The sequence below is a fragment of the Lonchura striata genome, chromosome 6, assembly GCF_046129695.1.
Source record: "Lonchura striata isolate bLonStr1 chromosome 6, bLonStr1.mat, whole genome shotgun sequence".
NCBI classification, from domain to species: domain Eukaryota; kingdom Metazoa; phylum Chordata; class Aves; order Passeriformes; family Estrildidae; genus Lonchura; species Lonchura striata.
In genome coordinates this window covers 67,053,901-67,066,064 of record NC_134608.1, presented here as the reverse complement: position 1 = coordinate 67,066,064, position 12,164 = coordinate 67,053,901, and the positions used below count along the sequence as shown (strand labels likewise).

The following is a 12,164-nucleotide window of genomic DNA, read 5'->3' as shown; positions in this document are numbered from 1 at the left end:
TGAATGTTCTCCAGGGCTCCAGTGTGGTGGGTCCCCGGTGGGATGGGAGCTCAGAGAGCCCTGACAATCCATGTCCATGCAGGGGTGGACTTGCTCCTGCTGAGGGTGCTGCTGTCTGTGCTTGCAGTGTCCTTGTGGGCTGCAGCTGGAGCCCTGACTCCTTCCCAGGGGCTGTTTGGGTGGGCTCTGCCCTGGCCAGGAGGGCAATGCCTCTGCCAGGTGCTTGTGGCCGACCCCGTCATGCCCTGGGTGCTGGGGCCCCCTTGGGCCCTGGGGTTGATCCCTCAGGGGCTGTGGGAACTCTGCCGTGGCCTTTGCCTTCAGCTTGGCCTTTTGCTCATCCCTTCTTGCCTTCAGCTGCTGTGCCTTTGTGCCCAAGTGCTGCAGGGCTTCTTGTGCCACTCCTGCAGCCCCGGTCACTGCCTGTGGGTGCTCATCCTCTGAGAGCTGCTGAGCTTTCTGCAAAACCTTTCCTTTCTGCAGGGACCCAAAGCAAATCCTGAACAGCAAATCCTGATCCTTCCATGTGCACTCTGCATTTCCCAGCTGTTCCTTTGTGTTCCCCGTTGTGCTCAGGGTCCCTGCCCAGCCCGTGTGGCAGAGCCGGTGCCTGTCCTGCCGCAGTGTCCAAAGGCGGCCCCCCCGGCGGGCAGGGCCGGCAGCTCCCCGGGGCCGGGCAGCGGCCGGGGCGTCCCGCAGCCTCCTGGGGGCCGGGGGCCACTGCCGGCCCTGCCCGGGGCTGGTGGGGTCAGGCAGCGCCCGGTGCTGAGCCCCGGCTGCCCCACAGCCCCGGCCCGGCCCCGCAGCTCCCCACAGGCCCCAGCCCGTGCTCCCGGTGCCGCACCTCTGCGCCCGGTGCTGCCGCTGCCAGCGCAGAGAAACCCCTGGCATCCTGACCTCCTGCTTTTCCTCTCCTGGAAACCGGGGATGGAAAGGATCTGGATCAGCTGGCAAATGTGAGGATAAGACCCTGCTGAAAATCATCCCAATCCTGAGTATTTTTCTCCTTCTCCTCTTTTCCGTCATCCTTTTTATTACCACATAGATTCCTCCTGCTGCCTCTTGCTGTAATGATATTGCTGCACACTCCCCTTCACCTGATCCCTTCCCAGCACACCAACACCCTCCATTCCCTTGTTTTCCAAATGCCTTCTCAATTTCCCTTATTTCCTCCCTGGGTGTCCATGTCCTTAATTACCTCTGGGGGAATGTGCAAACTACCTCAGCATTCTCCCAAGGGACCCTTCAGAGATATTTTGGGATCATCATCCCTTTGGCCAGGACCCTCCCTGGCTTTCCCTTTTCTCCCCTCCATGGGTGCCCTGCCATGTTCAATCCCCGAGGATCCCAGGGCACTCACTGATGAGATTTTCAGTGCTCTCTCCCTGCTGACTCTTCACAGACCCCCTGATGTGTCACTCGTCTGTCTCCTGGTCACTCCCGGGTCCCCAATCAATCCCCGGTGCCGCCACCAGCCAAGGGAGCCGATCACCCAAAGTGGGTGAGGCACCTTCAGCTGCACTCCCTGCCCGCCGCTCTGGACAGTGTTGGAGGACACAGCCTCCTTTTCATGCTAATTCTCCTGGCCACATCTTCCTCTCCCTTTCCGCATTGACTGAAGTACTTGAGAGGTACAGACTTCCCAATCCACCTACTACATACTCCCATAATATGCTCCCTGTTTTTATATAGCAAATGATATTCATGGCTCTGTTAAGTCTTTGTTTTTCTTCTGGAACTTCTGAGCAGGACCTTGGCTGAGGAGCAGTCTGTGTCATCAGTTAATAACATTTTCTGAGACAGATTGTGTCTGCTGTCATTTCCTTATGTACAGGTCCCTGGCCCTATCTCTGAGCAGCTTTAGAGCATCTGTTTGTAAAGACACTTTCCTGTGGTTCCTCCCATGGGGTCCCCCGTTTGTGGGACATCCCCCCTGGAGCAGGGTGTCCCCTCTGTGCTGCAGCCCCAGGGCTCGGGCAGAGCTCAGCCAATCAGAGCCCGCGGCGCTGATGACTCACCAGTTGCCAGGCAGACTCGCAGCTCCCCGCGTTCCCCACCTGGACCCACCTGCGCCCCCCCTCGGCCCCATGGCCCCGCGAGGGGAATTTGGGGAGGTGGGAGTGGGGCAGCGCCAAGGCCGGGCCCCCCGCGCTGTCCTGGCGGGAGCGGCTGCAGTGGGGACCGAGTGCGGGCGGGAGCGGCCGAGAGCCCAGCGCTGCCCCAGCCCGACCTGCCCCAGCTCCATCCCTGCCCCTGCGCTGGGATGCTGTGGGTCTGGGGGGAAGAGGGAGCCGGCAGTGGGTGCTGGGCCTGGGGGCAGGAGGAGAAGGGAAGGAGAAGCAGGGTGGAGGAACAGAATGGTCAAAGGATGCAGGTGGCAGAAGATGGGATTGTGCAGGAGAAGGAGGAATAGCAGGAGGAAGAGGCGTGTGAGAATGAGGAGTGACGAGGAGGAGGAGGAGGAGGAGGAGGAGGAGCAGAAAGAGGAAGCAGCAGAAGGTTCCACCCCTCCCTGTGTCTGCAGCCTCCCCCCAGCCCCAGGAGCGGTGCTCCCCCCACATGCAGCAGGTGACTGTGGAGGGGGATCCACGATTTTCAGGGGGTGAATCTTGGTGTTTCTGAGCTTTCTTGGGTTAAATGTTGGTGCTTTGGTTTTATGTGGCAGCTGAATCTTTATGTTTTGGAGGAGGTTTTGCTGACTTGTGATGTTTGGGGAGTTTTTCATCTGTGTCTTGAAGTTTGTGGTGTGTTTGGGCTGAATCTTGGTGTTTTGGTGGTACTTACAGACACAAGATTCCCAATGACTTCCTGAGATGAACTTGGGCAAGGTGGAACCTGCATTCCAAGGTGCTCTCCTCTTGTTCTTTCCCCAAACCAGGATTTGTCATTTCCAGGGTGTGGCTGGATGGAAGAGGAGGAAAAGCCCCGGAGATGCTGCAGGAGGAGGAGCTGCAAACCCAGCTCAGGGAGCTGCGGGGAGGAAAGAGCCCCCTGAGCCAGGAAGGCGGGCGGAGATCCAGGCGGAGCTCGGAGCTGGTGGAGAAGCCTCATGGCAGGGAGAAGCCCCACAAGTGCTTGGAATGTGGGAAGGGTTTCAGCTGGAGATCCAGCCTGATCCAGCACCAGAGGATCCACACTGGGGAACGGCCCTACGAGTGTGGGGAGTGTGGGAAGAGGTTTCAGAGAAGCTCCCATCTCCTCAGACATGAGCGGATTCACACAGAGGAGAGGCCCTTCCGCTGCCCTGACTGTGGGAAGGGCTTCAACCGCAACTCCAGCCTCACCGTGCACCGGCGCATCCACACCGGGGAGAGGCCCTACGAGTGTGGGAAGTGTGGGAAGGGCTTCAAAGACATGTCTGGCCTGATCCAGCACCAGGTTATCCACAATGGGGAACGGCCCTACGAGTGCTTGGAATGTGGGAAGAGCTATGGGTGGAGCTCAGACCTGAGAACACACCAGCGCATCCACACTGGGGAGAGGCCCTACGAGTGTCCCCAGTGTGGGAAGAGGTTTCGGACCAGCTCCGATGTCCTCAGACATGAGCGGAGTCACACAGAGGAGAGGCCCTACCGCTGCCCCGACTGCGGGAAGGGCTTCAAGCACAACTCCGACCTCACCGTGCACCGGCGCATCCACACCGGGGAGAGGCCCTACGAGTGTGGGAAGTGTGGGAAGAGCTTCTCACAGAGATCAACCTTGACCAAACACCAACGGAGGCACCACTAAGGGAAGCCCTGTGAGTGCCCTGAGTGAGGGAAGAGCTTGGTGCGCTGCTGCAGCTCCATCCCCCATGGGAGGATCCGGGCTGGATGATCCCCAGTGACTCCCGTTGGGCAGAGCCCTGGTGCCCCCGTATGGAGAATAAAACAGAGAGAAAAGCAATGGAGCTGATAAAGGGGCCCGATATCTGAGGCCTGACTGAGCAGAAACTGTGGGAGACACAGACACAGTTTAAGTCTCCCTGGGCAAGAAGAGCGGACAGTGGGGGGTGGCAGGGGTGTGACAGAGGGGATGAGGGGGTGACAAAGGGACAGAGGGGACATCAGAGCCCTCAGGAGGGGACAAAGGGGACCCTGGGAGGACACAGGGACCACCGCAGGAGGCCACAAGTGCCACCAGGTCCCTGACACCTCCCCTGTCCCCTCCCCAGGTGTCCCTGTACCAGCTGGAGTCACTGGTGAATGTGGTGGCCACCCTGGGTGAGGTGGCAGCCACTGTGACCGGGTTACAGAGGGACGAGCAGCAGCTCATGTCCCCAGAGTCCCTGCACGGGAACCTGAGGAACTTCACCTGGAGTCTCCGTGAGACCCTGGAGCAGGGCGATGTCACCTCCCTGGGCCACCGTGGTGTCCCCTCTCTGGGCCAGGCCCTGGCCGTGCTTGGGGCCACCCCAGGGGCCACCTGGGCCGATGTGAGAGCTGCGGCCTGGGCCTGGCAGGAGTTGGTGGTCAGGCTCGAGGACAGCCGGGCCCTGCTGGCCTGGGATGCCACCGAGCTCCGCGACGCCCGCTGGGACGCGGCCATCGCTGCCATCCAGGCCGGGGACCTGCAGAACGTGGCCACCCGCAGGAGGACAGCTGGGAGCAGCCTGGTGGCCACAGCCCAGCAGCTGAAGGTGGCCCTGGGCAGGGAAAAGAGGGCCTTGGCAGGGCCAGCACAAGGCCCAGGTGGCTGCGGCCACCAACGAGGCCGTGGGAGAGGCCGTGGTGGCCAGCAGCCAAGCCATGGTGGCCACCAGAAGGGGACATTGGGCACAGGTGGCCCTGGGGCCGCTGGAGCGCTTGGTGGAAGAGTGTGAAGGAGGCAGGTGGTTCCCCGAGGAGCTGCAGCGCTGGCTCGGGGACATCGAGGCCATCCTGGAGGGGACAAAGAAGGCGTCCCCCGATGTCCCTGAGGCCTTGGTGGCTGAAGTGGCCGAGTTTGAGCAGCTGTGGGATGCCAGTGCCTGCCTGGGCAAGGATCACCTGCTGGGGACACTTGGGGACATCCACGACCTCCTCTTGAGTCCCTGTGGTGGCTCCAGCGGCCCCGGTGGCCCAGCAGGCGCGCCCTGGCCCAGCGGTGCCAAAAAGCCGTGGAGGATCTCCCCAGGCTGCTGCAGCGATGGCACCGCTCTGATGCCATCAGGGACAGTGACATCCTGGTGGACAGCGCTGGCGTCACCAGTCCCCTCCTCGCGCGGGATATGAGACCAATTCGGAGAATTTTCTGGGAATTTTCATGGGCATTGTCCCACATGCTGATGGGAGTTTCTGGGATGACGTTACCAGCCGCACCTGGGGACATTCTGAGAGGACTCAGAAGGCTTTTGCATTCCCTTGTTGCCTTTTGCATTTTTCTGCTTTTTCTGTTGGGTTTGGCATTTCTCTGTTGCCTTTTGCAGGTTCCTATTGACCCCCAGCATTTTGCTCAGGTGCTCATACTGATATTGATTATTGATAATTCCTTGCAGCTGCTCGCTGGCACAATAAAATCTCAGAGTTTGCATGGACAAGTCCAAGGCAGTGTGAGCTTTCTGCCAGGATTTGGGAATCCTTTACGAATCCAATTCTCACATCCCTGGGCCCCCCCGGTCCCGGCGCTGTTCCCGGGGGTCCCGCGGCTCTGGGGGGTCAAAGGGGAGGGGGCGGAACCCCCGTGATGGGTGGGGGGCACAAAGGGGGTCCGGGCCCGGTGCTCAGGGGGGTCGGGGGCACTGAAGGGGTGCGGGTGCGGTTTTTGGGGGGTCCCGGTGCTCGGTGAGGGGGGGTCAGTGCTCAGCAGCGGGGGCTGTCCAGGGACCCCCCCGGCCCCCCCAAATCCCAGCCGGGTGTGAAAAACAAAGTTCACTAAGGGATTACTAAACAAAGTTTAATCAGGGATAAAAAAGGGTTTTGGGGCTGGCCAAAGAACTCGCCCTCAACTTAACCCTTCGTTCTCCGGATCCGGTTCCACTGCAGGGCCACGAACACACTCCTGAGTTTTGACATTATTCAAACACTCCCGGGAGGTTTGGGTCTCCCAGGAACTCGTGTTTGGGTCTCACCTCTGACTTGTCTGCAGGACATTCTGTAGATTAAGTCGATGTTTTTGATTTCTTCTCATGGTTCCACCCTGTTCTTTCAGGCCCCCTGATAAATTCATAAATTCTTCTGAGCTTTGTGTCACTGGTATCACCTGGTGAGGCTGGTCCGCAGATGTGAGAAACACCGAATTGTTTTACACCTGAGTCAGTGTCTAAGTTCGACAAGAGAGGAATCTGCGAAGGAGGGCTAAAGCCTCCTCTGCAATGGAGAAGGTAAACCCCCTCCCTCTGAATTACTAGGAGTTTTAAATCAAAAGGCTCTCAGGCAAAGATATGGGAATGGGAGTAACAATTCTTTACTAGGAGAAAACTAGACAACAATTTAAAAAGGCAAATGCAATCGGTACAAACAAAACCAGTGAAAAAGTCCAGAACCTGAGGAGTCGGGGTGCCAGTAGCAGTCCTGCTGGGCTGATTGCTCCTCTTGCAGTGGTTGATGAATTGCAGCTGCAATGGTGATCTTTAGAAGGGTATAGTTTTCCTCTGAAGATCTGGTGGCAGTGGGGCCGGTCTTCCTCTGCGCCGGGGCTGCCTCCGAGCTCCGCCGCCGTCGCCTCAGCGCGCGCCGGCTGCTTCGCTGCGAGATCCCGCGAAGAAGAGAGAGAGAGAGCTGCTTCTCTGGGAATCCCGCGAAGAGAGAGAGCGAGCTGCTTCTCTCGGAGTCCCGCCCACAGAGCTGCCTCCTCTCCCCAAAAAGCTACCCCTTTAAACAATAATAGAGTGCTTGGCTTCCCCCTCTGGGTGGGACCCCTCACGGTGTTACATTTACCAGCCCTGCATTGAATCAGTCAATGGCCCACTAACAAACCATTACCTCTTAGGAGCAAAACCGGTTCTTGGAAAAGATAACAAAACCTGTCCAACAGGTTTGCCTTCAACAGATGGCAAATAGAATACAAGCTTATCTTACAACCTAGGACAGTCAGTCACAGAGAAGCATTTTAACATTGCATAGTCTCTATTTCAGTATTTGTTACTGATCTATTTAATGTTTATCTATTTTTAATCTCTTAAGGCCTATGATATAATATCTGTTTATTACTCTAGCAGTAAATTTGTTATACACTGCACACATAAACGGATCGATTTTATTTTACCAGCGAGCAGCTGCAAGGAATTATCAGTAATCAAAATCACTATCAAGTACCACAGCAAAATCCTTGTGATCAATAACAACGTGCAGAAGGCAATACAGAATTTCAAAAGCTGATTATTCTATTGTCATTTATAACCCGGCTCTGCTGCAAGGCACCGAGGGACTCATTCAGCCCCTGGCCCACCGCCACCCCCATCAGTGTCCCCAGAGCGTCCTCAGAATGTCCCCAAGTGTCCCCAGTGACGTCACCCCAGGAACTCCCATCAGCATTTGGGACAATTGCAATGAAAATTCCCCGAATTCGTCTCAAATCCAGTGTGGTTTGGGGAGAGGGGAGAAGTGACAGCAGCGATGTCCCTGATGATGTCACCGTCCCTGACAACGTCACAGCGGTGACATCGCTGTCCCTGCAGCAGCCTCGGGATGTCCTCTGTGAAAAATACATATTTTATGATTGGCTTTTTGCAAGTATTAAATTGAATAGGATTTGCATTATGTTACATTGATTAGTAGTGCTGTATTAACATTTTAATGGTAGGGTAAATGTAGATTTGTGGTTAAAACGGAGTTTTTGTGGTTAAAATAGAAACTCTGTGTTTGGGAAAAAGGAATGAGGTACTTGCACCGGGACGGCAGCCACAGGACACCGAAATCTTCCAGAGAAAAAGAATTTACAGCTTATTGTAAATGCAGGCAAGCCGGGGGGAAGAAATGACGATGCCTGACTCCAGCTCAGAAGGATGAATGGTTTCTAAGATAAGTGGAAAATAATTTGTTCACTGTGATATACTCGCTTACCTTGGTTTGCATAAGAATGTACTAGTGTGTCTTTGAAATGCTTATTTGCTTACAAGGTGATAAGGAGGTTGAGATTAGAGTCCTGGGTGTGTATATCTGGTCTGCTTGCTGTATCTCAAAAGAAGAGACTTAGAAGCTATCACAACGACCAGACTCAGACTACATCTGGAGAGTCACGCCTGCAAGGAGAAGGGGGGGGATAAAAGGAAGGTTGGGACAGAACATTTTTGCGCGCCGTTGGTGGAGCAGGAGACTCCCCGGCCGCCCAGCGCTGTGCTTTGCCTGCCTTACTCGCTTGCTATTTTAAATAAAATTGCTTTATTGAATTAAGACACTTCAAATTGCCGTGTCACAATTTATAACAGTTTCTTTATTAGAACTATACTAATATACATTAATATACTGTTTAAAGGAGATACTAAAACTACAAACCTGCTTTTTCTATTAATATACTGTTTAAAGGAGACACTAAAACTACAAACCTGCTTTTTCTATTAATATTCTATTTAAAGGAGACACTAAAACTACTAACCTGCTTTTTCTATTAATATACTGTTTAAAGGAGACACTAAAACTACAAGCCCGCTTTTTCTAACTCCCAAATGTAACTCCTCACAACTCGTGACCCTCTCTGAGATTCCAGCCCCAGGTGGGTTGGATTGGCCCCAGGCTCAAACGATCCTCACCAGAACCCAACCCAGCAACCACCCCACAACAATTTGAGTAACAAATTGTTAAACAATTCTGCAAACACGTTCCACATACTAAAACAAGGAGCAGAAACAGAAATTGTTTTCTCTTTCGTTTCCCTCTGTGCTCCTCTGTGAAAAATGCTGGGAGGCAGAGCAATGTGCTGCCACAAGCGCTCCCTGATTAAAGGAAATTCACTCTCCGTGCCCCGCTCAGCGCTGCGGGCGCCGCGGGATTGAGAAGAGGCTGCCACTGCTCCGGGCTCTGTGGCTGGACAGGATTGATGCATCATGCATGAGATCGATGAATATGCAACAGGCTGCTGCTTTTGGGTTATTCCTTGTTCAAGGCGTGGCTTTGGCAGCTCAGTGCCCGAACCATCCGGACGTCCGTAATCCCTCGCTTTTTATTGTCTTGTCACTGTCCTGACCCCATTGTCCACATTGTTATTGCTCTGATTTTATCGCTGGTTTTTAATAACTGTTTTATTACTAATAAACTTTTACAATTTTAAAAACCAACTGACTGGTGTTTTCCACAGTGCCCAAAAACATCCGGATGTCCAAAATTCCTTACTTTTTATTGTCTTGTCATCGTCCTGACCCTCATTGTCCAGATTCTTATTGCTCCGATTTCATTGCTATTTTTATAACTATTTTGTTACTAATTAACTTTTTGAATTAGTAAATTTTTAAATTTCAAAAACCAGCGAGTGGTGCTTTTCACAGTGCCCAAGAACTCCTGGATGTCCAAAATTCATTTTTTATCATCTTGTGGTGTTCTCATCCTCATTGTCCACATTTTTATTACTCTGATTTTATTTACTTTTTTTTTTTTACTCACTATTTTATTACTAATAAACTTTTAAAATTTAAAAAACAACTGATTGTTATTTTCCACAGTGCCCAAAAACTCCTGGATGTCTGAAATTCTTAATTTTTTATTGTCTCATGGTGCCTGACCCTCGCTATCCACATTTTATTACTCTGATTTTATTTTTAAATTTTATTTTATTTTATTTCTTATTATTTTATTTTTATTTTTATATGTCTTAATAATTTTTTTATTACTAAGAAACTTTTAAAATTTCAGAAACAACTGATCTGTGTTTTCACAGTGCCCAAAAGCTCCTGGATGTCCAAAATTCTTCATTTTTTATCATCTCGTGGTGCTTTGACCCTCATTGTCCAAATTTTTATTACTCCTCTTTATTGCTATTTTTATAACTATTCTATTACTAATTAACTTGTTTGAATCAGTAATTTTTAAAATATTTTAAAGAACCAGACTGGCATTTTTCACGGTGCCCAAAAACATCCGGGCATCCAAAATTATTTTCTTTTTATCGCCTTGTGGTGGCCTAAATGTCATTGTCCAGATTTTGATAACTCTGATTTTATTTTGTATTTTAATTTTATTATTTTTATTATTTTAATTTTTTATTTTATATTTTTAATAACTATTTTATTATTAATAAACTTTTAACATTTCAAGAACAACTGATCGGTGTTTTCACAGTGCCCAAGAACTCCTGGGTGTCCAAAATTCTTCATTTTTTTATCATCTTGTGGTGTCCTGACTCTCATTGTCCACATTTTTATTGCTCCGATTTCATCGCTATTATAATTATTATTTCATTACTAATTAACTTGTTTAGTTATTTATTACTAACTAACTTGTGTAATAATTAGTTTATTATTAATTAACTTGTGTAATTAGTGATTAGTTTGTGATTTTATAGACCCGTGATCGGCGCTTTCAGAGCTCGCGGCGAGCGGGAAACGTTACACGGGAACGAGCTTTGGATCGATTCCTGTGTGATACTGATCAATAATCAATAATTAATAACTAATGCTGGATCGATTCCTGTGTGACACTGATCAATAATCAATAACTAATGCTGGATCGATTCCTGTGTGGCATTGCTCAATAATCAATAATTAATAACTAATACTGGAACTATTAATTTGTGATATTGATTAATTAATAATAAATAATTGACATTGGATTGATTCCTCTGTAGCATTGATTAATAATAAATAATAATGAAGAGTGGATAAAAGTTTCTGTAATATCGAGTGATTAATAATTAATAATTACTAATATCTAATAATATAGATTGATTCCTTTGTGATATTGATTAATAATTTATAATTTATATTGGATTATTTTATTTTTAACATTGATTAACACTATTGGATTTGTTACTTTGTAATATTAATAATAATTAATAATATAGGATTGATTTCCTTGTAATATTGATTAATAATAAATAACTAATAACATAGGATTAATTTATGTGTAATATTGATTCTTAATAATCAATAATTAATAATTAATTTTGGATAGATTTCTTTGTAATATTGATTAATTAATCCTTAATAATTAATAATAGATCAACTTATTTTTAGTGTTGATTAATTAATAATCAATAGTTGATATCGGATAAATTTATTTGTAATGGTTAATAATTAATAATCAATTATCAATAATCAATAATCAATAAATAATATTGGATTGATTTCTTTGTAATATTGTGAAAAATGCCGATTGAATGATGCGCTGCTATTGATTATTGATAACTCCCTGCTATTGATTATTGATAACACCCTGCTATTGATTATTGATAATCTGCTATCGATTATTGATAACTCACTGCTATTGATTATTGATAACTCACTGCTATTGATTATTGATAATCTGCTATTATTGATAACTCCCTGCTATTGATCATTGATAACTCCCTGCTATTGATTATTGATAATCTGCTATTGATTATTGACAACTCACTGCTATTGATTATTGATAATCTGCTATTGATTTTTTATAACTCACTGCTATTGATTATTGATAATCCACTATTGATTATTGATAACTCACTATTGATTATTGATAACTCCCTACTATTGATCATTGCTAACTCTCTGCTATTGATTTGGATGTGTGGAGATGAAGGAATAATGGGAATGGAAATCTCCTTTTTTTTCCTTTTTCCCCCCATTTTTTTCTCCTTTTTTTGCCCCTCTCTCTCCCGTGACAAAAGCGAAGATTTGCTGAAAAATCGATAAAATGGGAAACAGAACTTTTTTAAAATTGCTTTTTAAAAAAAATCCAGTGAACAATTGGAGCTGGGTAATTGGTTCTCTAATGACTTTAAATTCGTGCTTTGGGTTTTTTAATCAATGCTTTAAAAAAGAACCTTAAAATCCAAACTGGAACAAACTCCCCAAGTGTCACCAACCCCACCGGTGTCCCCAATGTCCCCAGACTCCCCAAATGTCCCCAAACCTCCCCAAATGTCCCCAAACTCTCCAAATATCCCCAAATATCCCCAAACCTCCCCAAATGTCCCCAAACTCCCCAAATGTCTCCAAACATCCCCAGATGTCCGCAGATGTCCCCAAACCTCCCCAGACCTCCCCAAATGTCCACCAGGCCCATCCCTGCCATGTTCTCCACGCTGGGCCTGGTGGCACCTGTGGGGATATTGGGGACGCGTCACCGACACCCCCG

At 49.0% G+C, this 12,164-nt stretch overlaps 1 protein-coding gene across 1 annotated transcript in view; it reads left to right on the top strand.

Moving 5' to 3' along the window:
• LOC110484395 (uncharacterized) overlaps positions 1-3,729 on the top strand; it is a 105,554-nt gene extending 101,825 nt beyond the window's left edge. The window contains 1 exon segment of the mRNA XM_077784468.1: positions 3,073-3,729. Coding sequence (XP_077640594.1) covers positions 3,073-3,729 — 657 coding nt within the window.
• The last annotated feature ends 8,435 nt before the right edge of the window (positions 3,730-12,164 follow it).